General features: G+C 45.8%; 1 protein-coding gene across 3 annotated transcripts in view; it reads right to left on the bottom strand.

Annotated features, from left to right (window-relative positions):
- Positions 1-26,117, bottom strand: part of slc26a6.2 (solute carrier family 26 member 6, tandem duplicate 2) — a 208,508-nt gene that overhangs the window by 59,716 nt on the left and 122,675 nt on the right. For all 3 annotated transcript variants that reach the window (XM_086001956.1, XM_086001954.1, XM_086001955.1), the window contains exons 3-4: positions 2,457-2,596; positions 1,729-1,839 (exon numbers count right to left, since the gene is read on the bottom strand). In XM_086001956.1, coding sequence (XP_085858082.1) covers positions 1,729-1,839; positions 2,457-2,596 — 251 coding nt within the window. The remainder of the gene's footprint in view (positions 1-1,728; positions 1,840-2,456; positions 2,597-26,117) is intronic.

The following is a 26,117-nucleotide window of genomic DNA, read 5'->3' as shown; positions in this document are numbered from 1 at the left end:
GCAGGCTGAGAGTTTTAGTTTCAGTTTCATTCTAGATGCATCACAGCATGGTGTGTCCTGTAAAGGCTGTTAAAAAGAGTTGAACAGACTTTAGATTAAACAACATTCTCTTTCATAAATGAGTCGTTATTGAACCCACAAAGAAATCAATACACACATAACCTATCTTAGCAAGTTACGGTATGGAGTTGAATGAATTATGTCTTTCAGGAAGCAGTACCCTACATGCAGTGATAGGGTATGTGTGGTGTGCAAAGCAATATTAGAAGCTGCCTAGATAGCGTAGTATGATTGGTGACCATATGGAGTGGTATGAAGAGAGTACAGGAGTATGTGAGCAGTGCCCCCAATGGATAATCTAAAGATAAAGCTGCATGAGAAGTATGAGCAATGCCCTCCACAGAATATGGGCTGGAATTTCTCTGTGGAGGCGGGATGGCGGCGGGAGAACTGCTTGGCGGCTTCCGGTCCTGCTCCCGTCTGCAGCTGCTCTTTCAAAAAGATTTTCCGTAGATTGGCCTTGTTAAGCCCGCCCTGCGGGGCCTGGCCAATTAACAGGAAACCCGGTCTGATGACGTAATTTGATGACGCGACATTAGCCGGTTTCCTTAAAGGGACCACGGCCACATTTACTTTGACAGTTGTGCTGTCAGTGTTCTGCAGCATTGAGGTGCTACAAACTCTGACAAGCACTGCACAAAGGTGCACCAAGGCTCACGCATGACTCCCTACATATGCTTATGGAGGGAGTCACAGCACGCAGGGAGGTTCTCATCCCTTCCCATGGGTGAAAGAGACCTCCCCAGGACACCAACGCAGCCTGGTTGCACATTGTACAGGAGGACACAAGCAGGGATGTCATCAGGCTGCAGTGGCGCAAACCTTTCAATTATCTCAGTAGATCACAAAACGTTACTGCAATGCCACACTCAACCTCCCCTTGCTGTGCCACTCATCGCTTCTCCATCACTCTGCCTTCCCTACCCTATTCCTGCACATCCTTACTCACACCAACTTACCTTGCACCTCCACCCATCCCTCTCTATTTACATTATCACTTCCCCATCTCACTAGCCACCCCTCACACTCGCCCTCATCCTACTACAAGCACACCAACTAACAACACACAAGGGTAGGCACTTGAGAAGTTTAGCCAATGTTCAAGTGAAGTTTCTGGTAATGTGTTGTCATACAGTGAAATCTATATTTTCAACACTTCACCTTATTGGACAGATCTGTGCGCACCTTGAGAACTGTCTTACTGAGTTCCAGTGAATGTTGAGACATGCGCAGTATAAAAAGCATCGGTAGACCATGGAGTATAAGAAGCAGCAGGTGAAGTGGTGTGGGTGCTTGAGATGTGCACAACAACATGGGAAGGCTGACATTAAGCAGGGCCTCATTCAAATACTTGAGAAATAGTGACTTCTAAACTACTGAACAATCACTTCCAAACTTTAACATGAATTGGCCCAGTTACAAATATTAACCAATATGTAGGAAGCATAAAAATTGATTCCACAAACAGATACACCTTTAGAAGAACCACTCTAATACAGGAGCAGGAAGGCTGAGTCAGGGGGCTCCCCCATGGATCCCTCTCCCCGATGAAGGAAGCCATTTAGTAGTGAGTAGCTTCTGGTGGCAAAATTAAAGGGGATGGGGAAAGGGGGAAAAAAAACTCAAAAGAATTAAGCACTCTCAAAAGAGGAAGGCTGCAGAGCTTACCTACTGAAACATGTCTGGATGTTCCGAATATAAAGTATATAAGCACAGGGAAGAAGGACGTATAGAGTCCAAACACAGGGGGAACAGCTGCCAAAAGGGCATATGCCATACCTGCAAAATAAACAAAATATAAATTAAATTAACATTCATACACCAGACCATTTATTTCCTAATGTAAATTAAGATGTTTAGAAAGTATTACACCACTCAAGATCTAAAATGGCTGACTATTGCCCCATTTTAAAGTTTGTGACGTGTCCCTTCCTCTTCAGGTATCCTGGCGCCCTCTTACCAGTAGGAGGCGAGATGACCTCTTATCAGGTCCCTTTTCGGATTGCCCCTTGATGTATTACGAGCCTTAGCTTCTGATTTTATTCATTCCTGTTTCCCCATGGGCACGTGGCTGGACTCCACTCAGTGGGCAGCTTCTTTTCTGCTGTTGCAGTGGCTCTCCAGTTATACGCCCCATCCCGATAATCAGTTCCATCGATTTTAGTGGAACTGAATATAGGGGTGTGGCGTATAACGTGCAGCCAAAGCGATACCGCCTCTTTTGCGCTTCTGCCCAGTGTTTTGCAAAAACATTTTTACCGACTCTTTAATCTGGTGACTATTTAGTGTGGCTCCGTCCTATACATTCGGAAATAAAGTGTTAGAGACTCTCATGCGGTAGTAACAGGGGCAGCAATTGCCATTGAGTGGTGTTTGTAAAAGATTAAAGTGCTTACTCTGTGGCAACTGCACGATTCCAACACTGAATCCGGAGAAGATGTCGCCCAGCAGCCATTCTCGGAAGGGATACTTGGGCAACCATCGGAGGATCGGGACTAACTTGAACAGCAAGGATTTGGCTTTGGGGCCCGAACAGCTGAAAAAAAAAAGTTGTTCAGTCAGTTGTTAGCAGAGTGCAGATGTGTTTGCTTTAAGTGGGCATTTCTGATTAATCTGCAGACAAGCCAAAGATTTGTTTGAAATCCATTAGAGCCTCCGGTAATGACTCTTCCAAATCTCAAGCACATTTTTTTTATTCATTCATGGGATGTGGGCGTCACTAGCATTTATTGCCCATCCCTAATTGTCTGTGAGAAGGTGGTGGAGAGCCATCTTCTTGAACCACTGCAGTGTGTGTACACTTCTTTGTTGCGGTTTGGTACAACTGAATAGCTTACTGGGCCATTAAGAGTCAACCACATTGCTGTGGGTGTGGGCCAGGTAAGGACAGCAGAGTTCCTTCCCTAGTGAACCAGATGGGTTTTTACAACAATCCGGTAGTTTCGTGATCACCATTACTGGTACCAGCTTTTTATTGCAGATTTATTTAATTGAATTTAAATTCGCAGCTGCTGTGCGATATGAACTCTTATCCTCAGTATCATTCTGTCCAGGCCTCTGGATTACTAGTCCAGTAACATTACCACTATGCTACCACACCCAATCAACTGAATTGTATACCAATAATAAAAAAATATAGGATATCAAAGCTGCCCCTATTTGTTGTGTATGTACCTTTAAGGGAATAACTGGTCTTAGGCTGCAGTACTGGCAGTGACCACCCCTGTATAAAAGGCCCGAGCAGGCTTCTGTAGTTTTAGTTTCAAGCTGCCTCTTGTTCAGTAAAGTACCTGTTAAACTGTTCTCCCGAAGTCCGTGTATTATTGAGGCGCGGACTTTACAGTGGCGACGAGTAAGTTCGAACTCACCTGCAGTGTGGCATCATATCACGGGGATCTCGCCTGAAAGGAAGGTCCTGGAAGGTCATAGTCTGAGCAACAGGCGTCGACGGAGGGCAACCGCCCAAAGAATCCATCGGTGTTTGGAGAATTGCGGGACTGTGGTTCCAGCGAATCGTGCTGGTAGCAGGTAGCGCGCTGACCCTTCCGGACTGCGGCGGGCTCAAGCTCGATCGAGCGGCTCTACAAATTGGGCCGCGCAGCGTCGCCGGGAAAAGAAAACAAGAGAGAGAGGGTGGAGCGCACAGGGCGCGGTCGGTGCTCGAGAACAGGACAGCGGAGAGAAACTAAATGGGGGGGGGGGAAGGAAAGCGAGGCGTGCCGAAGCTGCGGGTCGCCGTCATTACCCCGTAGAATGCTAGGAGCCGCGTGGCAGTAAGGGGAAGAAGCAAACGCGCGGGAGGCACCATTTTATCCCGTTGGGGAAGAAGCAAAAGCGCGGGAGGCACCATTTTATTCCATTGGGGAAGAAGCAAAAGCGCGGGAGGCGCCATTTTAAATCGCCCAAGATGCCGAAAAGTGGCAGTATCACTGCTTTCGACAACGAGGTAGAAGACTGGACCACGTATGTGGAAAGAATTGAAGTGTATTGCAAGGCAAATGAGGTGGCTGATGGAAAGAGGGCGTCGGTATTATTAAATTTGATGGGTGCGAGTACGTACGGCCCATTGCGGAATTTAATTACCCCAGCTAAACCAATGGAGAAAAGTTTTGAGGAGATTGTTCATATCTTACAGGAACACCCAAGCCCTACACCACTGCTGATAGCAGAAAGATTCAAGTTCCATAAAAGAAACCAGCACAAAGATGAGAGCAATGCTGACTATCTTACGGAACTACGCAAGTTATCGAAGCACTGCCAGTTCGGAGCAGGACTGGCAGACACCTTACGGGATAAGTTTGTCTGCGGGCTCCAGAGTGAAGGAACCCAGAAACGACTACTTTCAAAAAAGGACCTGACGCTAGAACAGGCTTTCAGCGTGGCAGTATCCTACGAAGCAGCAGCACGGGGAGCTGCGGAAATACAACAGAAACCACAAGAATACAGCGCTAACGAAATGGCGTATGGAGCCGAAAAGTGCTATCGCTGCGGCAGAACAACCCATGAGCAGAAGGACTGCTGGTTTAAAGACAAAATATGCAGGCAATGCGGGAAAATGGGACATATAGCAAGAGTCTGCAGGTCGGGAAAGAAGACCAACACGACAAGAACTACTAAGGAACAGTACAGGAAAGTAAAGAAACTGACAGATAGTAGTTCAGAAGATCAGGAGAGTGATAAGGACTCCGGGAGCAGGCGACTAAGTTGTTTAAAGTTACACAACGTGATCGCAAAAGAAGATCACCGAACCATTTGGGTCACCCTCATGATAGCAGGGTCTCCAGTGAAGATGGCATTGGACACAGGATCAGCCCTAACTGTCATGAATCGACGAGACTATGAGCGGCTATTCTCACACATACCCTTAAAGGACACGTCCATTGTATTGAAGACATACACGGGGCAAAAGGTCTACCCCAGAGGAAAAATAAGGGTGCCAGTTGAATATAACGGAAAGGAAACACAGAAACTATACATGTATATACTACGAGATGGAGGACCACCATTATTGGGACGTGAATGGATCCGAAGACTACAATTGGATTGGCATTTCATTCTGGCACTAACTGTGACTGACAAAAAAGATGATGACGTCACACCTGGACGTCTGTCACAAATTCTATCTGACGCGGAAGAGGTGTTCCAACAAGGACTTGGGACTCTAAAAGGAGTAAAGGCAACCATAAAGATTGAGGATAACGCAACCCCAAAATTTTTCAAGGCCAGACCGGTGCCATACATGATACGCCCAGCTGTGGAAGCTGAACTGGAGAGTCTGGAGCGTTCGGGGGTGCTGTCTAAGGTGGACTGGAGCGAGTGGGCCACACCCATCGTTCCTGTAATGAAGAAAGCATTGAGCAGCACGCCTGGGGAGCCAAGGAAGGTTCGCATCTCTGGGGACTTCAAGGTGACTGTGAACCCAGTCCTGCACACAGTACAGTATCCGCTTCCGCGGATAGAGGATATTTTCGCCTCACTATCTGGAGGGAAACGTTTTACAAAGATTGACCTGGCTCAAGCGTATCTACAAATGGAGGTGGAAGAAGCATCTAGGAAATACCTAACGATAAACACTCACAAAGGCCTTTACCAGTACAATCGACTGGTATTTGGGGTAGCATCGGCCCCGGCTATGTGGCAGAGGGCAATGGAACAAGTCCTGCAAGGGATCCCGGGGACCCAGTGTTATTTGGACGACATCCTAGTTACGGGCGAAAATGACAATGAACACCTTGCCAACCTGGAACAGGTGCTCACGAGATTGCAGGAATATGGGCTACGAGCCAACCGTCCCAAATGCGAGTTCTTCAGGAGACAAATCTCGTATTGTGGCCACATGATTGATGAGGAAGGGTTGCATAAGTCGCCGGACAAGATTGAGGCTGTAGTCAAGGCTCCAGCACCAGAAAATGTGTCGCAACTGAGGTCGTTCCTCGGGTTGGTGAACTACTACCATAAGTTCTTGCCGAATTTATCTACAATTCTGCACCCACTGAATGCCCTCCTTCAAACTGGTGTAACATGGAAATGGAGTGATGAGTGTAAGCGTGCCTTTCAGGAATGTAAATGCCAAATCACTTCAAAAGAAGTATTGGCCCACTACAACTCAACACTACCGATTTGGTTGGCATGTGATGCGTCACCTTACGGCATTGGAGCGGTGCTGTCACACAAATTCCGTGACGGTTCAGAGAGGCCAATAGCCTTTGCATCGCGCTCGCTAACCTCAGCCGAGCGTAACTACACCCAGATTGACAGGGAGGCCCTCAGCCTAGTGTGGGGGGTGAAGAAGTTCAATCACTATCTGCACGGGCAGAAATTCACCCTACTGACTGATCATCAACCCCTGGTCTCAATTTTTAACCCAAAGAAGGGCGTTCCGGAGATGACGGCGCAACGGCTGCAAAGATGGTCACTTTTTCTAGGGGCACATCAGTATGACATAGAGTACAAAGGTACAAAACAACATGGAAATGCTGATGGGCTGTCACGCCTACCGTTGCCTACGGTGGAAGAAGCACCTGCAGTGGACCCTGTGGAGATATTCCATGCGACCATAGTCGAATGTTTGCCTGTTACAAACGCAAGTATTGAGAAGGAAACCCGAAATGACCCGACACTCTCTCGGGTCTATGATTTGACGGTGAAGGGATGGCCAGCATATGGCGACTCACTGTTGCCATCATTCTCGCCAAGGAGGGAACAGCTGTCAGTGTGCCGGGGAACCTTGATGTGTGGATCCCAAGTGGTAATTCCACCCAAGTTGAGAGATAGAGTACTCAATGAGCTTCACGAGGGTCATCTGGGAGGGATAAAAATGAAGAGCCTAGCCAGGGCGTTTGTGTGGTGGCCGGGAATCGATAAAGAAATCGAGGATATGACTAAGATGCACAGGATGCCAGAAGGTCCAAAACGCTCCACCACAGGCCCTGCTACATCCATGGGAGTGGCCCTCATCTCCATGGCAACGGGTACACATTGATTTCGCTGGTCCATTTATGGACTCAATGTTTCTAATCGCTGTGGATGCCCATTCGAAATGGCCAGAGGCCATTAAAATGTCCTCCACCACCACGGAGAAAACTATTGCAGTCCTAAGGACCATCTTCACCAGGAATGGGTTGCCAGAACAGATCTGTTCCGACAATGGCCCACAGTTTGTGTCTGAGGATTTCCGGAGGTTCCTGAAGAATAATGGGGTGAAACATTACACATCTGCCCCATATCATCCAGCCACAAATGGATTGGCTGAGAGGTTTGTTCAGACATTTAAAAAGGCCATAAAGGCAATGTATAATGACGACATACCACTGCAACACAAGGTGGATAACTTCCTGTTTGCTTACCGGAATGCGACACATGCAGTAACCAACCAAACTCCAGCCGTACTGTTTTTCAACCGGAGACTAAGATGTCGTTTGGATTTGCTCAAACCAAACATAAGACGAGATGTTGAGGATAAGCAGTTCCAGCACATAAATGAGAAGCCAACCAGGAGCTTCAAGATAAGGCAAGCAGTCTTGGCCCGCGACTACTGAACAGAAAAATGGCAGCCAGGCACGATATGCACACAGCAGGGACCACTAATGTACACAGTGGACGTTGGAGAGAGCATCGTGAGACGCCATGCTGACCAGATTCTAGAGTCACAGGAACAAGCCAAACCTGTACCACAAGCATGTGCACCTGGTAATGAGCCCGAAGTACAGATTGCGTCTACCTCAGAAGCAGGGGTATTGGAAGCTGACGAACCAAACAATGACAATGAGCCAGAATTGACTCCACCGCCAGAACAGGATACTCGAGAAAGGCGCTATCCAGTCTGGATCAGGAAGCCTCCTCAAAGACTGAACTTATAAATGACTATTTCAGTTGATGTATATATTACTGAGAAAATTGTAATTGTAATTAGTTATTATTTAGTTGTTAAATGAATGTTATGTACTGTTTATCTAAAAGGGGAGGAATTGTTGTGTATGTACCTTTAAGGGAATAACTGGTCTTAGGCTGCAGTACCGGCAGTGACCACCCCTGTATAAAAGGCCCTAGCAGGCTTCTGTAGTTTCAGTTTCAAGCTGCCTCTTGTTCAGTAAAGTACCTGTTAAACTGTTCTCCCGAAGTCCGTGTATTATTGAGGCGCGGACTTTACACTATTGAGGTTAGTTTATATACCAAATCAAAGGTAATAACAATCAGCAAGCAGAAGAAGTGATGGTAATTCCTTCCCTTTTGCAGTCAATGAAACCATTAATAATCCCTTTAAGAATGTGTTTGATCGTTCTGCTGATTGTAGCTTTGTGAAGATAATAAACAGTGGTTAGGGGTGTGCTGCAAAGCTGTAGCAATCCTATGTTTGTAAGCCGTCTTAAACAACAAGAGCATAACGTGGGTGGATTTTAATGTCATGGAATCATAGAAATTTACAGCACAGAAGGAGGCCATTCGGCCCATCTTGTCCGCACCGGCCAACAAAGAGCTATCCAGCCTAATCCCACTTTCCAGCTCTTGGTCCGTAGCTCTGTAGGTTACGGCACTTCAAGTGCAGATTAAAGTACTTTTTAAATGTGATGAGGGTTTCTGCCTCTACCAGCCTTTCAGGCAGTGAGTTCCAGACCCCCACCACCCTCTGGGTGAAAAGATTTCTCCTCAAATCCCCTCTAAACCTCCTACCAATTACTTTAAATCTATGCCCCCTGGTTATTGACCCCTCTGCTAAGGGAAATAGGTCCTTCCTATCCACTCTATCTAGGCCCTTCGTAATTTTAGACACCTCAATTAGGTCTCCCCTCAGCTTCCTCTGTTCCTAAGAAAACAACCCCAGCCTATCCAATCTTTCCTCATAGCTAAAATTCCCCAGCCCAGGCAACATCCTCGTAAATCTCCTCTGCACCCTCTCTAGTGCAATCACATCCTTCCTGTAATGTGGTGACCAGAACTGCACGCAGTATTCTAGCTGCGGCCTAACTAGTGTTTTATACAGTTCAAGCATAACCTCCCTGCTCTTATATTCTATGCCTCGGCTAATAAAGGCAAGTATCCCGTATGCCTTCTTAACCACCTTACCTACCTGTCCTGCTACCTTCAGGGATCTGTGGACATGCACTCTAAGGTCCCTCTGATCTTCTGCACTTCTCAGTGTCCTACCATTTATAGTGTATTCCCTTCCCTTGTTAGCCCTCTCCAAATGCACTACCTCACACTTCTCTGGATTGAATTCCATTTACCACTGTTCTGTCCACCTGACCAGTCCATTGATATCTTCCTGCAGTCTGCCGCTTTCTTGTTCATTATTAGCCACACGGCCAATTTTTGTATCATCTGCAAACTTCTTAATCATACTTCCTGCATTCAAGTCCAAATCATTAATATATACCACAAAAAGCAAAGGACCTAGTACTGAGCCCTGTGGAACCCCACTGGAAACAGCCTTCCAGTCACAAAAACACCCTTAGACTATTACCCTTTGTTTCCTGCCTTGGAGCCAATTTCGGATCCAACTTGCTACTTTGCCTTGGATCCCATGGGCTTTTACTTTCGTGACTAGTCTGCCATGCGGGACCTTATGTCACCCAAACTGCAAATTGCTCCAATATGACCTTGAACACACTTGGTTTTTTCCTAGCAGGTCGTTTTCAGGGTTTCATTTTATCATGGCTTGTGAACTTCCCAGTTTGAGTTTTAGCTGTTGAATTTTGGCATGTTGTTTCACATCATAAAACAGGAAGAGGGGATGTGTTATACTGTCACTACAGCAACAACAACTTGCATTTATATAGCGCCTTTAACGTAGTAAAACATCCCAAGCTGCTTCACAAGAGCGTTATCAGACAAAATTTGACACCGAGCCACATAAAGAGATCTTGGGACAAGTGACCAAAAGCTTGGTCAAACAGGGAGGTTGCAAGGTGTGTCTTAAAGGAGGAGAGGTAGAGATGTGGAAAGGTTTAAGGAGGAAATTTCAGCGTTTACGTAGAAACATAGAAGATAGGAGCAGGAGTAGGCCATTCGGCCCCTCGAGCCTATTCCGCCATTCAATGAGATCATGGCTGATCATCCAAACTCAGTACCCTGTCCCTGCCTTCTCCCCATATCCCTTGATCCCTTTAGCCTTAAGAAATTTATCTAACACCTTCTTGAATATATTTAATGATGAATTGGCCTCAACTGCCTTCTGTGGTAGAGAATTCCATAGGTTCACCACTCTCTGGGTGAAGAAATTCCTCCTCATCTCAGTCCTAAATGGCTTACCCCTTATCTTTAGACTGTGACCCCTGGTTCTGGACGCCGCACCATCGAGAACATCCTTCCTGCATCTAGTCTGTCTAGTCCTGCTAGAATTTAATACATTTCAATGAGATCCCCTCTCATTCTTCTAAACTCCAGCGAGTACACGCCCATTCGACCCAATCTCTCCTCATACGTCATTCCTGCCATCCCAGGTATCAGTCTGGTGAATCTTCGCTGCACTCCCTCCATGGCAAGAAAATCCTTCCTCAAATAAGGCGACCAAAACTGCACTCAATACTCAAGGTGTGGTCTCACCAAGGCCCTGTACAACTGCAGCAAGACATCCTTGTTCCTGTACTCGAACCCTCTCGCTACAAAGGCCAACATACAATCAGTCTTGACAAAGGGTTTTGACCCGAAACGTTGACTCTAATTTCTCTCCACGGATGTTGCCTGGCCTGCTGAGTTTTTCCAGCATTTTCTGTTGTTATTTCGGAATTCCAGCAACTGCAGTATTTTGCTATCATACCATTTGCCTTCTTAACCGCCTGCTGCACCTGCATGCTTACCTTCAGCGACTGGTGCACAAGGACACCCAGGTCTCGTTGCATTTCCCTTCTCCCAATCTATTGCCGTTCAGATAATAATCTGCCTTCCTGTTTTTGCTACCAAAGTGGATAACCTCGCATTTATCCACATTATACTGCATCTGCCATGCATCAAATCATACTGGAGTTTCTCAGCATCCTCCTCACAGCACACACGCCCACCCAGCTTTGTGTCGTCTGCAAACTTGGAGATATTACATCTAGTTCCCTCGTCTAGATCATTAATATGTATTGTGAATAGCTGGGGTCCTAGGACCGATCCCTGCGGTACCCCACTGGTCACTGCCTGCCACTCGGCAAAAGACCCGTTTATTACAACTCTTTGCTTCCTGTCTGCCAACCAGTTCTCTATCCAAGTCAGTACCTTGCCCCCAATCCCATGTGCCTTAACTTTACACGCTAATCTCTTATGCGGGACCTTATCAAAAGCCTTCTGAAAGTCCAAATACACCACATCCACTGGTTCTCCCTTATCTATTCTACCAGTTACATCCTCAGAAAATTCCAGTAGATCAGTCAAGCACGATTTACCTTTTGTAAATCCATGTTGACTTTGTCCGATCCTGCCACTGTTTTCCAAGTGCTCTGCTATTACATCTTTTAAAATGGACTCTAGCATTTTCCCCACGACCGATGTCAGGCTTACCGGTCTATAATTCCCCGTTTTCTCTCTACCACCTTTTTTGAATAGTGGGGTAACATTAGCTACCCTCCAATCCATGGGAACTGTTCCAGATTCTATAGAATTTTGGAAGATGACCAGCAATGCATCTACTATTTCTAGGGCCACTTCCTTAAGTACTTTAGGGTGTAGATTATCAGGCCCTGGGGATCTATCGGCCTTCAATCCCGTCAATTTCCCTATCACCATTTCCCTACAAATACTGATTTCATTCAGTTCCTCCCTCTCATTAGACCCTATGTTCCCGACATCTCTGGGAGGTTATTTGTGTCCTCCTTTGTGAAGATAGAACCAAAGTATGTATTTAATTCGTCTGCCATTTCTTTGTTCCCCATTATAAATTCCCCTGATTCTGACTGCAAGGGACCTACGCTTGACTTCACCAATCTTTTTCTCTTCACATATCTATAGAAGCTTTTACAGTCAGTTTTTATGTTCACTGCAAGCTTACTCTCATACTATTTTCCCCCTCTTAATTAATCCCTTTGTCCTCCTTTGCTGAATCCTAAACTGCTCCCAATCCTCAGGTTTACTGCTTTTTCTGGCCAATTTATATGTCCTCTCCTTGGATCTTATGGTATCCCTAATTTCCCTTGTTAGCCACGGTTGAGTCACCTTTTTTGTTTTATTTTTATGCCAAACAGGGATGAACAAATTCTGTAGTTCATCCAATGCGATCTTTAAATGTTTGCCATTGCCTATCCACCGTCAACCTTTTGAGTAACATTCCCCAATCAATCCCACCCAACTCGCGCCTCATACCATCGTAGTTTCCTTTATTTAAATTCAGGACCCTAGTCTCTGAGTCAACTACTTCACTCTCCATCTTAATGAAGAATTCGATCATATTATGATCGCTCCGCCCCAAGGGGCCTCACACAAGATTGCTAATTATTCCTTTCTCATTACATAATACCCAGTCTAAGATGGCCTGATCTCTAGTTGGTTCCTTGACATATTGGTCCAGGAAACCATCCCGTATACACTCCAGGAATTCCTCCTCCACAGTATTGTTACTAATTTGGTTAGCCCAATCTATATGTAGATTAAAGTCACCCATGATAACTGCTGTGCCCTTATTGCACGCATCTCTAATTTCCCATTTAATGCCATCCCCAACCTCCGCATTACTGTTTGGGGGTCTGTATACAACTCCCACTAACGTTTTCTACCCCTTGGTATTTCTCAGCTCTACCCATATAGATTGCACATTCCAGTTTGGGGCTTAGGTAGTTGAAGGCTGCCAATAGCGGGGCAATGGAAATCGGGGATGCACAAGAGGCCAGAATTGGAGGAACACAGACATCTTGGAGGGTTGTAGGGCTGGAGTAGGTTACAGAGATAGGGAGAGGCGAGGCAATGGCGGGATTTGAATACTAGTATGAGAATTTTAAATTTGAGGTGTTGCCGGACCGCGAGCCAATGTAGTTCAGCGAGCACAGGGGTGATGGACGAACGGGACTTGGTGCAAGTCTAGGAGATACTTGGCCAGATCTGACAAGAGGAAGGATATTTACTGAAGGATAGTATACTCTATTTTTAAAAGATATAACAGAGCTGCACATTTATTTTAATTATATCTAAACTGTGCCACTGTCGAAAATGCTCTTGCATACCACAGTCCAAAGATGTGCGGGTTAGGTTGATTGGCCTTGATAAAATTGGCCCTTAGTGTTAGGGGGGATTAAATACGTGGGGTTACGGGGTTACGGGGATAGGGCTTGGGTGGGATGGCTGTCGGTGTAGGGACCAGGTGCTATGGTTTGGATGATCAGCCATGATCTTGTTGAATGGCGGAGCAGGCTCGAAGGGCCGAATGGCCTACTCCTGCTCCTAGTTTCTATGTTTCTATGTTTCTAATACACTCTTCATTACTGGAGTTCCTGTGTGTACCATACAATATACATCCAGCATTACTGGGGTTCAATGTGTGCAAGCTCTGATATTGCTATGTGGCAATGAACTAATTCTCAGTGTCGCTGCTGTGCAAATTATTGGAACATAATGGTCCTTTTGTTCAAAGTGCATTGGAACAATACGATTTCTGCTCAAGTTACTTAATTTGATTGAAGGAGACAGCTCTCAATCATTGCCATCCATGACACCTCTCGAACAAATAAAAATAAAAACAGCACACCTTCAGTAGTGGGAAGTATTTTTTTTTGTATTCACAGAGAACGGCGCACTGTGGAGTGAATTCCAAGGTACGAACACATCTTGATGTTGTGAGGAATCTGAACCTGTTAATGTGTTATTGTCTAGTGGCACATTGCAGGCTGTGTGCCACGCTGTAAACGTTAATATAAATAATCTGCGTCACTGGAGTATAACCCCCAAACACAAATTATACAGTAAATGTAACGCAACTTTGTAATTACCATTTATGTGTCAAAATCAGAATACTTCAACATTCAAAGTGAATCTAAACTTTGGGAAGTAACAACAAAAAGTGCTGGAAACACTCAGCAGGTCAGGCAGCATCGTGGAGAGAGAAAAACAGAGTTAACGTTTCAGGTCGATGACCCTTCGTCAAACTTTGGGTATATTTTCCTCAAGTCAATAATGTGAATGAAAAAAGTTGGTGCGAGAGTGAAGCGGATTTCACTGAAAATATTTTTGTCTGTTACTGCATTTGAGCTCCACCTGCGTGATTGATGACAATATACACAAGTGTAATTTTATTTCTGCAGTTTATAAGCTCCCAGTTACTGACTGATGTCCAGAGCTGCCTCAGGTCCTGATAGTTATGTATTGTTTGCTGTTGCTGCTATCACGCTGTTGAAACATTACCTATTACACAGTATTGACCACATATGTAAATGCAAGATGAATAGATAATGCAAGAGGAACAGTGGAGGCTTGGATCAGTTTATTGCCACTGTAAATTTTATCACAAAACCAATTTATCAACAGTAACTTCAATAATTGCACTTAATGATTTACTGTTATTAATTTAGTCTGAAGATTTATTGAAACCTCTTGCAGCTGGCGGAAGTATGACAGAGGAAGTCTGTGCTCTAAGAAAGAAAGACTTGCATTTATATAGTGCCTTTCACGGCCACTAGACGTCCCAAAGCACTTTACAGCCAATGAAGTACTTTTTGAAGTGTAGTCACTGGTGTAATTTAGGAAACGCAGCAGCCAATTTGTGCACAGCAAGCACCCACAAACAGCAATGTGATAATGACCAGATAATCTGTTTTTGTTATGTTGATTGAGGGATAAATATTGGCCAGGGCACTGGGGATAAATCCCCTGCTCTTGTTCGAAATAGCGCCACGGGATCTTTTACGTCCCCGAGAGAGCAGACGGGGCCTCAGTTTAACATCTCATCCAAAAGACAGTACCTCCGACAGTGCAGCACTCCCTCAGTACCGCACTGCAGTGCCAGTCTAGATTTTTGTGCTCAAGTCTCAGGAGTGGGACTTAGAACCCACAACCTTCTGAGTCCAAGGCGAGAGTGCTACCCACTGAGCCACAGCTGACACACTATGAAATTGAATGCTCACATTACAACAGTAATGCAAGTCCTTCTTTATCTATGATTCTTCTCAGGATGAGGCCTAAATCTCACCTGAGCCATTGATGAAGATACAAAATGAAAGCTAGCTGGCTCCCCAAAAGAACAAAGAAAAAATAACAGGCCTGGGCTGTTGTCATGACCTCTTTTTGGTAGGCTGAAGGGTGGCATTAGGAGAAGCTTTGCAACAAGAAAGTCTTCTGTTCTCTTACCTAGGGGAATGATACACAGGAAAGAATAGAAAAGGAGGACAAAATAATAAATTGAAAATTTTAGAAAAGTACTCTTGAAGACCTAAGCACTCATTTGTTTGAAATCACAACACAGGACATTAGTGACCTAAGAGGAAAGATTTGAAGGTTGAACCACACTAACTTTGTTTGTCATATAGTGTTGCCTATGAGTAGACTTCAGGTTAATTAATAATCGCTCATACCCTACTGAGCTTTACAATGAACTACTGAACCAAAACACCCTTGCACTGTAGCCAAGGAGTATTCTGTTGATGCTAATCTAAATCACCAAAGTGTGTTCATTGAAACATCAGCATGACATTTGAGATTCATATATGAATTTGAACAATACAGTATTTAAAGTAAATGATAGTGGTCAACTCCTTTTGCATCCAAATTGGTTATTTTCTGTTTTTTAGTTTTGGAATAAAATCCGAACAGAATTTTGTGAATTCACCTCTTGCTCCCAACGGTAAATCCTTTTCCTTATAGGTAGTGTTTAATCTGATCGACTCATTGATGACCCTAACTAGCATTTGAAAGGAAACTGGTTGTATTGGCCTGGCTGGTGAAGGCCAACTTCACAATGATCCACTGGGATCATTTCAGGACCGCTGGAGGGTTCTGCCCAGAAATTCCACTTCTTCTCAGGGTAGAGTTCTGGTGCAGTCTGACGGGGGCAACCGGAATTTAGGGCAGAACCCGGATTCATTGGCTGGAATTTTCATCCTGCCGTGCGTGTGGGGTTGGAGGCGGGTTGGGAGTAAAATGGGAGTGGTTCGGGAACGTGCCGTCATCCCGCCTCCTCGCACCTTTAACTAGGGCGCGTTTGCCGGCACGGAACCGAACGGCAGAGGGGGAGCGACCTAATTTACCTCATTAATACCTTGTTGTCAGACCCTCAACAGTGCTTTTAACCAGGCCTTTTGAATTTCACTGCATGACCACGGGAATCACGCAGCTCAGTAACCACGTCTGTCAAGCTGAGGCGGAAGCTCAGTGGCCATTGATCAAGGTCATTACTGAAGAGATTGGAAAGCACAATAAATACTGCCACTTGACACCTGCTTACTTGCTGAAGGGAAAGGCTCTTGCTGAATGCATTTTGAGCACAGAGTTAGGTGTCTATAGTTTGCAAATCTTTTCTGCCACTCTCACCTCATTGCTACTACCTATCACACCATTGACAGATTGGTCCTCTGATCGCTACATGACCTGCTATCTATTAAATCAGCATGGGTACTGTTTTTACTGTCTTACCCTGGTCCTCAGAATCGGACCAGGATGAGCCCCAGCACCAATAGGCACACCAGCAGCAAGCACACCAGCAGCAACAGCATCAGCAGAACAACCTTCTCCTCAATGACCTGATGGACAGTGGGCATCAGCGCAGGGCTGCACCGTGCCGGAGGCAATAACCCAACACAGCGTAGACAGGCACAGGATCAGCTTCCTCAACGTGACTGAGCGCGCCAGGTCGTCGCAGGCATTTGCAGCTTACTGGAACCAGACCTGCAGCCCAGAGGGCCTGGTTGATACACCTTGCCAGTGGCTGTCAAGGTCACCAGCGCCCTCAACTTCTTCAACTCAGGTTCCTTCCAGGAATCTGCAGCAGACATTTGCGGGATCTCCCAGTTGGCCGCCCGTAGATGTATCACATAGACCACTGATGCCATGTTTGACAAGTCGGCCAATTATATCAACTTTGCCACTGATGAAGCCAGTGTTTGTGAGCGCATGCTCGGCTTTGCGGCTCTGGCTGGCTTCCCACGGGTGCAGGGAGTCATCGACAGCACACATGTGGCCATGAAGGCATCCCATCATCACCCAGGAGTGTTAGTGAACCACAAGGGCTTACACTCCCTCAACGGTGCAGCTCGTCTGCAACCATATGTAGCCAAGTGGGAAAATGCAGTGAATATTTAAGTCCACTAGATGGCGCGGTTCATTTTCCCCTTTAGAATTTGAAAAAAGGAGAAAAGGGTTATGGGTAAGGCCATGTGATGCCAAAGGAACCTCCCCTTTCTTCACAGCCTCCATTTTCTAGATCCAGCGTGGGGGGTGTGCTCTGAGGAGAGTTGGGGTGAATATGACTTTTGAAATGAACTTAGTCTGCGTAAAGTACAACTAAAACAGCATTTAGTGCAGCCAGACATAGTTTTAAAGTGATATTGTTTCCCAAATCACTCGATATCACGGGGATGCTTGTAGATTGTCCCACCATGTGCTGGTGTTAACCTTTGTTAAAATTGTTGTTGAGTCCTTGGGGCTACGTTTCGAACGAGTTTAATACTTTCTGTTTGCTTGTAAGAGGTGACAAGTGATAACGGGACATACGAATGTATGGTATGATATGTTTTGTTTTGTATAATGATTGTTAGTTAATTAACTGCCTTCACCTGTGGTTTGCCTCATGTTCTGTTTTGCAGCAAGCCACTGCCGTATTTTGTCGACTGTGTTTTATGTATTTACAATTTCATCCTAAACCTAGACCCAAGTTATTAATACAGAATAAAAAACCCCAAAAACGAAAGTTCGTGTCCTGTGCTGCTCCATTTCGCCAGGCTACACATTTTGGTACCAGGAGTGGGGTCTGTTAGCTTGGAGTTTCTCAGGTTTGGGAAAGTTACATAAAATACGGCAGTGGGGGAAGAGCGGTGTGGTGCCAAGTGGACCTGGAGACGGACGGAGAGTGCTGCCTGGGGTTGCTAAGGAGGACCAGACCAGACAGACGGGATCCAGAGGGCGCCAGGACCAATCTGGGAGAGGACCCATCAAGGCACCGAGGAGGGACACCATTGGAGAAGAATCGTCGCAGCGGCCATCCCATTCAGTGACTGTCAGGGACTTGTGAACTGAGTCAAAATGTTAGACCCTCCTGAGGAGGCGGGTGGAGCTCACAATTCGGATGATGAGGACAATACCTCTAGTGTGGGTGAGGGCAACCAGATAGATGAACTCAAGGCACAGATTTCAGAGTTGAAAAAAAACCATGACCAAGCAATGGCAATTATTGCCACTCTAGGTAATGGGGCAACCAAGTCATATGTGTATGTACCCAGAGAGCGTCAGATCCAACCATTCAGTGGTGAGGTATCCAAAGATAGTCGTTCAGTTGATGAGTTCATTGAAGAGGTTGAAAGTGTACTACGAGCTAGAGATCAGACTCCTGCAGAGCAGGTAGATTTCATTCGATCTTTGTTGAGGGGGGCAGCCCTACAGGAAATTAGGTTACGGTTGGGTGGAGAGTCTAAGCAGCCCAGTGACCTGTTCAGTTACCTAAGGGGGGCTTTCACCGAAAAACGCAGTGAGTCCCAGCTGTTAGAAACTTTCTATGGACGCAAGCAAGAAGAGGGTGAAGATTTCCGAGAATACTCACATGCACTCTCTCAGATTATTAGAACTTTGGTAAAGCAATCACCTGATGCTGTGCCGGACACAAAACGGGTTGTCAGAAACAGATTTGTTGATGGTGTTAGAGATCCCTCACTCCGGAGAGAGTTGCGCAAGTTTGTACGAGACAACCCCCAGTCTACCCTGTTCGATGTACGTGAGGAAGCTGTCTTATGGTCCTTAGAAGACCAGCCCTGTAGCACTAAAGTTGCAAAGAGCAAGAATGTAGTGTGTGACAGTACGGGGAGGGATCTTCAGTGTTCTGCCATTGGGGTACCAGGCAGCCAGGCTGTCACTTTACAGGATGTTCTTAAAGTGGTGGCGGAACAGGGTAAAGCTATCGGGGAACTAACAGAGGCAGTACGGGGTCTTGCTCTACAGAAGGAAAACACGGGTAATGACAAGGTTGGGAAACCTAGAGCCAAGCCAAAGTTCACTGATGAAGGTCAGCCTATTTGCTTTAAGTGTAACGGGGCGGGGCACATTGCCAAACAGTGTCCTCAGAAGCACGAGGTAGCAAACACATCCACCACTGCTGGCTGGGGTGCAGGAAAACTAACTCCCTCGATTGCCATGAGCCGGGCAATGCGAGGAAAACCTGCAGGCTCTCAGAACAGTACTGGTATTCGTGACAGATTTCTTGACCGTGCAGTAGGTAAATGTCCAGTAGTAGATCTCAAGATTGGGGGGGTTACTTGTTAAGTCTGTGGGTTGTATTATAAATAATCACAGACTCCACTGTTAACAAAATAAAACACGTCTTTACTATTCAGAGGCTCGGGCGATTCTGCCCTAGTTAACGTATCACAACCCTTATATACTGGTGTGGTCACTATCGGTATTACAGTATACATGAGCCAATAGATAGTGCCACCCTAAAGTAGTGCTCTTAAAGGCGAACGGTTACATTCTATAGTTCCCTTAAAGGTAAACGGTTACATACACAACACTCCTCCCTTCCTAGCTTATTACTTACAGAATCCCGTTAAACATACAATCTTCAACTTTATATAAACAGTTTGCAGATATACTCTCGATGGAGTCAACGTCATATAACAATTTACAGATATACTCTCAATGGAGTCAACGTCATATAACAGTTTACAAACATACTCTCAGTGGAATCAGTTTACAGGTTCAGTCTCTGTGGGAACAGTTCATAAATTCAGTCACTGGTATTAATTCGTTCCAGACAGCATCCTCCATAGCCTTTTTTTTTTTTTTTAACAGCTTGTACTTTCGTCCTGTTGAACCAGCAGTGCGGACTTATGCAACCCACTGGCTGTCTTGATAATGTCCCTGGATTTTTTTTACAAATTTAGCACCTTTCGTAGTGTTCGGACTGAGGTAGTAGAAGTAATAATATTTTAAACAGTTATTATTTTCTGCTTCTTCTTTTTCTTTTCTGCCTTTTTGAAACTCTCCGAGCTCTTTTCCCAGCTGCCATCTGTAGCGCCACCAACTCTCTATGTTCCTTAGACCTTAAGTGCTTCCTCAGGATTTCAGCACTTTGGGAGTTCCCATCACAATTTGGGCAGACCACATCCTCATAACATTCGGTGTCACTCAACAGGTCAAAACCCTTCTTCAAGCAATCATATTCATCCTGCTCTTCCTCGGATGTCTGCCCTTCCTTCCCTCCTGGCCTCATTTGTGCGTTCAATCCTTTCCCTTCCTTCAGGGATTTCGTTATCAGGCTATTTAATCCTTCTACTGAAGTAGCTGTTTCCCCATTCTCCTGTTCCCCTGGACGTAATTCAGCGTACTCCTCCATTTCATCCATCATTTTCTCCAATGCTTTCATCTTCTCTTCCTCTTGTACTTTGGCTTCCAGTGCTTGGAGAAGTTGCGCCTCGATGCTCTCTAGCTCATGTTCAGGGCCCATTCCCAGTTGAAACTGTTCTTCAAGTCGGTCAACCTCGGTAATTGCCGCCTCATATTTGTCTTGGGCTTCCTTCCATATTTTTATGAGTTCTGCCATGTCTTTCACCTCTACATCCTCATCTATGTATGGAACTTCTACCGATGAGTCTGTCTTGGCCCTGAGCTCCTCAAGAATTTCCTGCAGCCTTTGGACTTCTTGCTCATGTTCAACCTTTAGTTGCTCATATACTTCCAACGAAACTAGCTTTTCGGAGGTTGCTGAGTTAACCCCCTCCAGAATTGTAGTCTGGGCCTGTTCATACTGTTTTTTCAACTTCTCGCACTCTGCTTGTAAGGAGTCGTAGAGAAGAATTGGAATAAAATCCTGGCTTCCTGAAGATTCCTCTTCATTTGTTTCTTTCGCAATTTCCTGTTGGAGTTCAGCCAAGGCTGCTATGCTATCTGCCTCTCGAAGTCTCACTGCCATCAACTCTTCTTTATTCTTGCAGTCCATCTCAGCCATTTCCCGTTTACTTTCATTTAACTGAGTGAGTAGTCCCTTATTTTGGGCTGAGAGATATTGCACCTTCTCATGTAGACCCTTGCACTCCTTCTCTGCTTGACATAGCTGATTACCGCTGATTTGGTTCTGCGTTTCAAGTTCCAACATCCTTTGCTTAGCTTCTTTCAGTTTCGCCCCTATAAGCTCCTCTTGCAACATGGCCACATTATTCTCATCAGGTAAAGAAGCGTTTCTCTTTTCCATGTCCAAGATTTGTTTCTGCATCTCCTTAAGAGCACCCTGTGATTCAACTTCTCTTAACTTTGCCTGCACTAGCTCCGTCTCTAATTGCAGAACAAAATCCTCAGTGCAGCGTGATTTGCCCTTCTGCTGTATCTCTAGATCATGCAAATATTCTAACCCCTGAACATCATCAGGGAGATGTGATCGGTAATTGGTCACGATGGCTCTATGGTCGCTCTCTGCTTGAGCCAGTAGGTTCTGTTGTCTTTCCAGACTCTCCCATTCGGTGTCATAGAACTTTTTCATTGTTTTCATCTCTTGTACGAGGCGGTAACTTAATTGTTCTAATTGTTGTTGTACTTTGAAATAGCGTTGAGTTCGAGCCCGGTGTTCCTCCGTAATGCATATGTCTGTAGCTTGAACAGACTCAGAATTCTCTGTCTTTATGCACGCCATCGATTTTCCAACCTTAGTCTGTGAGTTAATGTTAACCTTGTTTTTCATACATAAGCTGGACTTATCGTCTTCCGGCTCAGAGTCTGAGCTGCTTGTCTGCACCGAGTCCTCACTCGTCATTGCTTGTCGGTAGTGCCATTCCATGTCTATTTTCTTGATCCACTCCCGTCCTAGAAGTGGTGGTCCTCCCTCAGGTAGTACGTACAAATTCATTCTTGGGTGTACTTTACCCCTATCTCTCACCTTGACTCTTATTTTCCCCATGGGGTATACGCGATGCCCCGTGTATGTCTGTAATACGAACTTGGTATTTCTTAAGGGTATGTGAGAGAATAGTCGGTGGTAGTCCTTTTGGTTGATGACTGATACAGCTGATCCCGTGTCCAGCTCCATTCGTACTTGGACTCCAGCTATTTTTAGTGTGACCCAGATCGTCTGTAGATCAGTTACTTTACCCACATTGTGGATTCTCAGACTATCCAACTCCTGGCTGTTTGGGTCTGAGTCTGAATTTTGTTCGTCTGAACTCTTTTCAGCCACCTGATGCACCTTGTTGTACTTTTCTTGTGGTGGTGGCTTCCTTTGTTTGTTGGTCTTCTTTCTGGACCTGCATACCTTCGCGATGTGACCCAGTTTGCCACATTTCCTGCACTCTTGATTCTTAAACCAGCACTGATTCTGGTCGTGCGTTGTCTTTCCACAACGGTAGCATTTGGAAATGCTTGCAGTCATTTGGTCCACCCCGAGTGCCGCCGCCTTTAGCTGCATTTCCGCCGTTCCTTTCACTGCGGCTTCGTGCGATGAAGCTATGAGGACAGCCCTGTCCAGTGTGAGGTCGTTTTCCTCCAGGAGTCGCTTCTGCGTTCCTTCTTTGGCCAAGCCGCATACGAACTTGTCCCGCAGCGCCTCTGTCAAATTCCCTCCAAGCTGGCAGTATTTCGCTAGCTTACGCAGTTCGACTAAGTATTCCGCATTGCTTTCATCTTGCCTCTGGGTTCTGGTGTAAAATTTAAATCGTTCAGCCAGTATCAACGGTGTGGGGTTCAAGTGATCCTTCAGCACTGCTACGATCTCTTCGAAGGTCTGGTCCACTGGTTTAACTGGTGCTATTAGATGTTTCAAAAGCCCGTATGTTTTTGCTCCCATCGAATTTAACAAAGTTATTGCCTTGTCGTATATGGCTACGCAATATATTCCTATGCGTTCCCCATACGTGGCCCTGTCTTCTATTTCAGCATTAAAATCATTAATATTTCCTCGCTTAGGCATCTTCTTCTCTTTTCGAGTACAGTACAAGTATTACTTTACTTATTATTAATTTTCTTCTCTCTTCTTGAGAACACCACAAGTATTGCTGTACTTATACTTATTTTCCCTCTCTTCTTGAGAACACACCAGCCTTTCTGAAAAATCTTATTACTTTCCTGAAATTCTTAATAATTTCCAAGATGGCGGTTTCCCGCTTCTTCCTTCTTCTTCAGCGGTTTCCCCGCGAAAAATGGCGGCTTTCCCGCGCTTCTCGCTCTCCCCGCCCACTTCGATGGCGGTTTTCCCGCGCTTCTCGGCGCTCTCCGCCCACTTCAATGGCGGTTATCACCCGTTCCCCGACGCTGACTTTCAGGCCGAGTGCGGGCCTTATCAGCGGATGCGATCGATGGCCCGGCTGCGCCTCGCACTTGAAAGCGGCCCCCGGCCTCTGGCTCACCCGCTCGCGCGGCTCTTGCTCGCTCCCTCCCGGGCTCTGGCTTACCCGCTCGCGCGTTTCACCGCGGCTCTTATCAGGGATTGCGATCGCCCTGTCTTTGCAGCCAACGCTCCGGCTTACCCACGAGGTTATGGAGGCTTCAGGGTCCTAATGCCTGTCGCTTCCAGCCTGTCGGTTCCAGACTGGTGAGGATTGAAACCTCTCTTCAACGTCCTGTCTTCGGACGAAGCCGCCGTGGAACAACTGCCGCAGGGTTCGAATCCTGACTCGTCGCCAATGTTAAGTCTGTGGGTTGTATTATAAATAATCACAGACTCCACTGTTAACAAAATAAAACACGTCTTTACTATTCAGAGGCTCGGGCGATTCTGCCCTAGTTAACGTATCACAACCCTTATATACTGGTGTGGTCACTATCGGTATTACAGTATACATGAGCCAATAGATAGTGCCACCCTAAAGTAGTGCTCTTAAAGGCGAACGGTTACATTCTATAGTTCCCTTAAAGGTAAACGGTTACATACACAACATTACTGCTAACTGTTTACTGGATACCAGGAGCCAAGTCAGCACTATTACTGAAGTTTTTTTCAGAGAGCACTTACTTGGGAGGGATGAGGATATGCTGCCTACAACCGGGTGGCTTAAGATCACTGCCGCCAACGGGTTGGACATTCCCTACTTGGGCTACCTTGAGTTAGACGTTGAAACTATGGGCATAACCTTACCCGAATGTGGTTTCCTGGTAGTCAAAGAGCATCAGCAGTCACAGCCTGCAGCACCAGGTCTTATTGGTATGAACATCATCAGCCGATGCAGACAACTAGTTCATGCTGAGTTTGACACTACTCTAGGGGGAAAGTTGGATTCAGATTGGAGGGAAGCATTTCAGCAAGTACAACAGTGTAACATCACTCCAAAGTCATCTTCTGTCCGTGTAGCTGGTAGGGGTGCTGTACATGTGCCTGCGTCTTCCATAGCTACAGTCTATGTAAAGGGACTTAAAACTCAGTCAGGTGGCAGCACTAAAATGCTGTTGGAGCCAGGTAACACACCATTGCCAGGTGGCCTGGTAGTTGTCCCCACTCTAGTTGAATCAAAGGGACATTTATTTCCAGTGCAGGTGGTAAATTTCTCTGAGGAGGATGTGTGGTTAAACCCCAGGACCAGGCTTGGTATTCCGACTCAGGCAGAGTGTGTAGACAAGGACTCCTGTGAGGTGCGATTTCAACGCATCTCCGCTGACACAGAGGAAGTAACTGTTGGCAGACAAGAAGGACAGATGACAGACCAAGACATTCAGTTGCTTTTGGACAAACTACACATAGGTGGCACACAGGGCCAACAAGCAGAGTTAGGTGCACTTTTAGCCAGGTATTCGGAAGTATTTGCTTTTAAGGATGAGGACCTAGGCTACACTGATAAAGTTGAGCATGAGATTAACTTGGTAGATGACGCACCAGTTACAGAGCCATACCGTCGTATCCCACCTACACTGTACAAAGAGGTGAGGGACCACATCACTAAGCTTTTAAGAAAGCGTGTCATCCAGGAGAGCAATAGTTCATACGCTTCACCCATAGTGGTAGTTCGTAAGACTGATGGAGACATACGACTATGTGTTGACTTTAGGAAACTAAACTCAAAAACCAGACGTAACGCATTTCCTTTGCCCCGCATTGACGAGAGTTTTGATGCCCTTCATGGTGCAAAGTTCTTCTCGACCATTGATCTTGCAAGTGGGTACCACCAGGTTGCTGTTCGTGAAAGTGACAGGCCTAAGACTGCTTTTACAACTCCTTTTGGCCTTTTTGAGTACCTCAGAATGCCTTTTGGTGTCTGTAATGGACCTGCGACTTTTCAACGACTTATGCAAGCGACTATGAGCGACTTAGTGGTCCACATCCTATTAGTGTATTTAGATGACATCCTTGTGTTCTCTCAGACCTTCCCGGACCATTTAGAGAGGCTTGAGACAGCTCTAAGACGACTGAAAGAGACAGGGTTGAAAGTAAAGCTTGAAAAGTGTCACTTCCTGCAGCAGGAAGTCAGGTTCCTTGGGCATCAAATTTCAGGGGAGGGTATAGGGACAGATCCAGAGAAAATTGCCGCCGTAAAGAAGTGGCCGGTCCCCAGTACAGTCAAAGATCTGAGGTCATTTCTTGGTTTTTGTAGTTATTACAGGAGGTTCATTGAGGATTTTTCTAAACGAGCTGGCCCTCTCCATGACGTAGTCAATGCATGCCTTAGGGAAGACAGCCCAGCAAAAGCAAAACGGTTGTTTGAAGGTTCATGGACAGCGGCGTGCCAAGCTGCTTTCGAACAGCTGAAAGAAAAGCTGATCAGTGCTCCAGTGTTAGGTTACGCAGATTTCACTCAGCCTTTTATTGTAGAGACGGATGCCAGTAACCTAGGATTAGGTGCCATCCTCCACCAGCAGCAGGGAGATAGGAAGAGAGTGATAGCATATGCCAGTAGGAGGCTCCGTAATGCTGAAAGAAATGACAGAAACTACAGCAGTATGAAACTAGAGCTCCTCGCCCTCAAATGGGCTGTTTCAGAGAAATTTCGAGGTTACCTTCTAGGTTCCAAGTTCACTGTCATAACAGATAACAACCCCCTGTG

This window comes from Somniosus microcephalus, chromosome 11, assembly GCF_052327205.1.
Source record: "Somniosus microcephalus isolate GS21.2 chromosome 11, FLI_Smic_1.0, whole genome shotgun sequence".
Taxonomy (NCBI): domain Eukaryota; kingdom Metazoa; phylum Chordata; class Chondrichthyes; order Squaliformes; family Somniosidae; genus Somniosus; species Somniosus microcephalus.
Note: the sequence above shows the minus strand (reverse complement) of the source record. Positions and strands in the feature narration are given on the sequence as shown.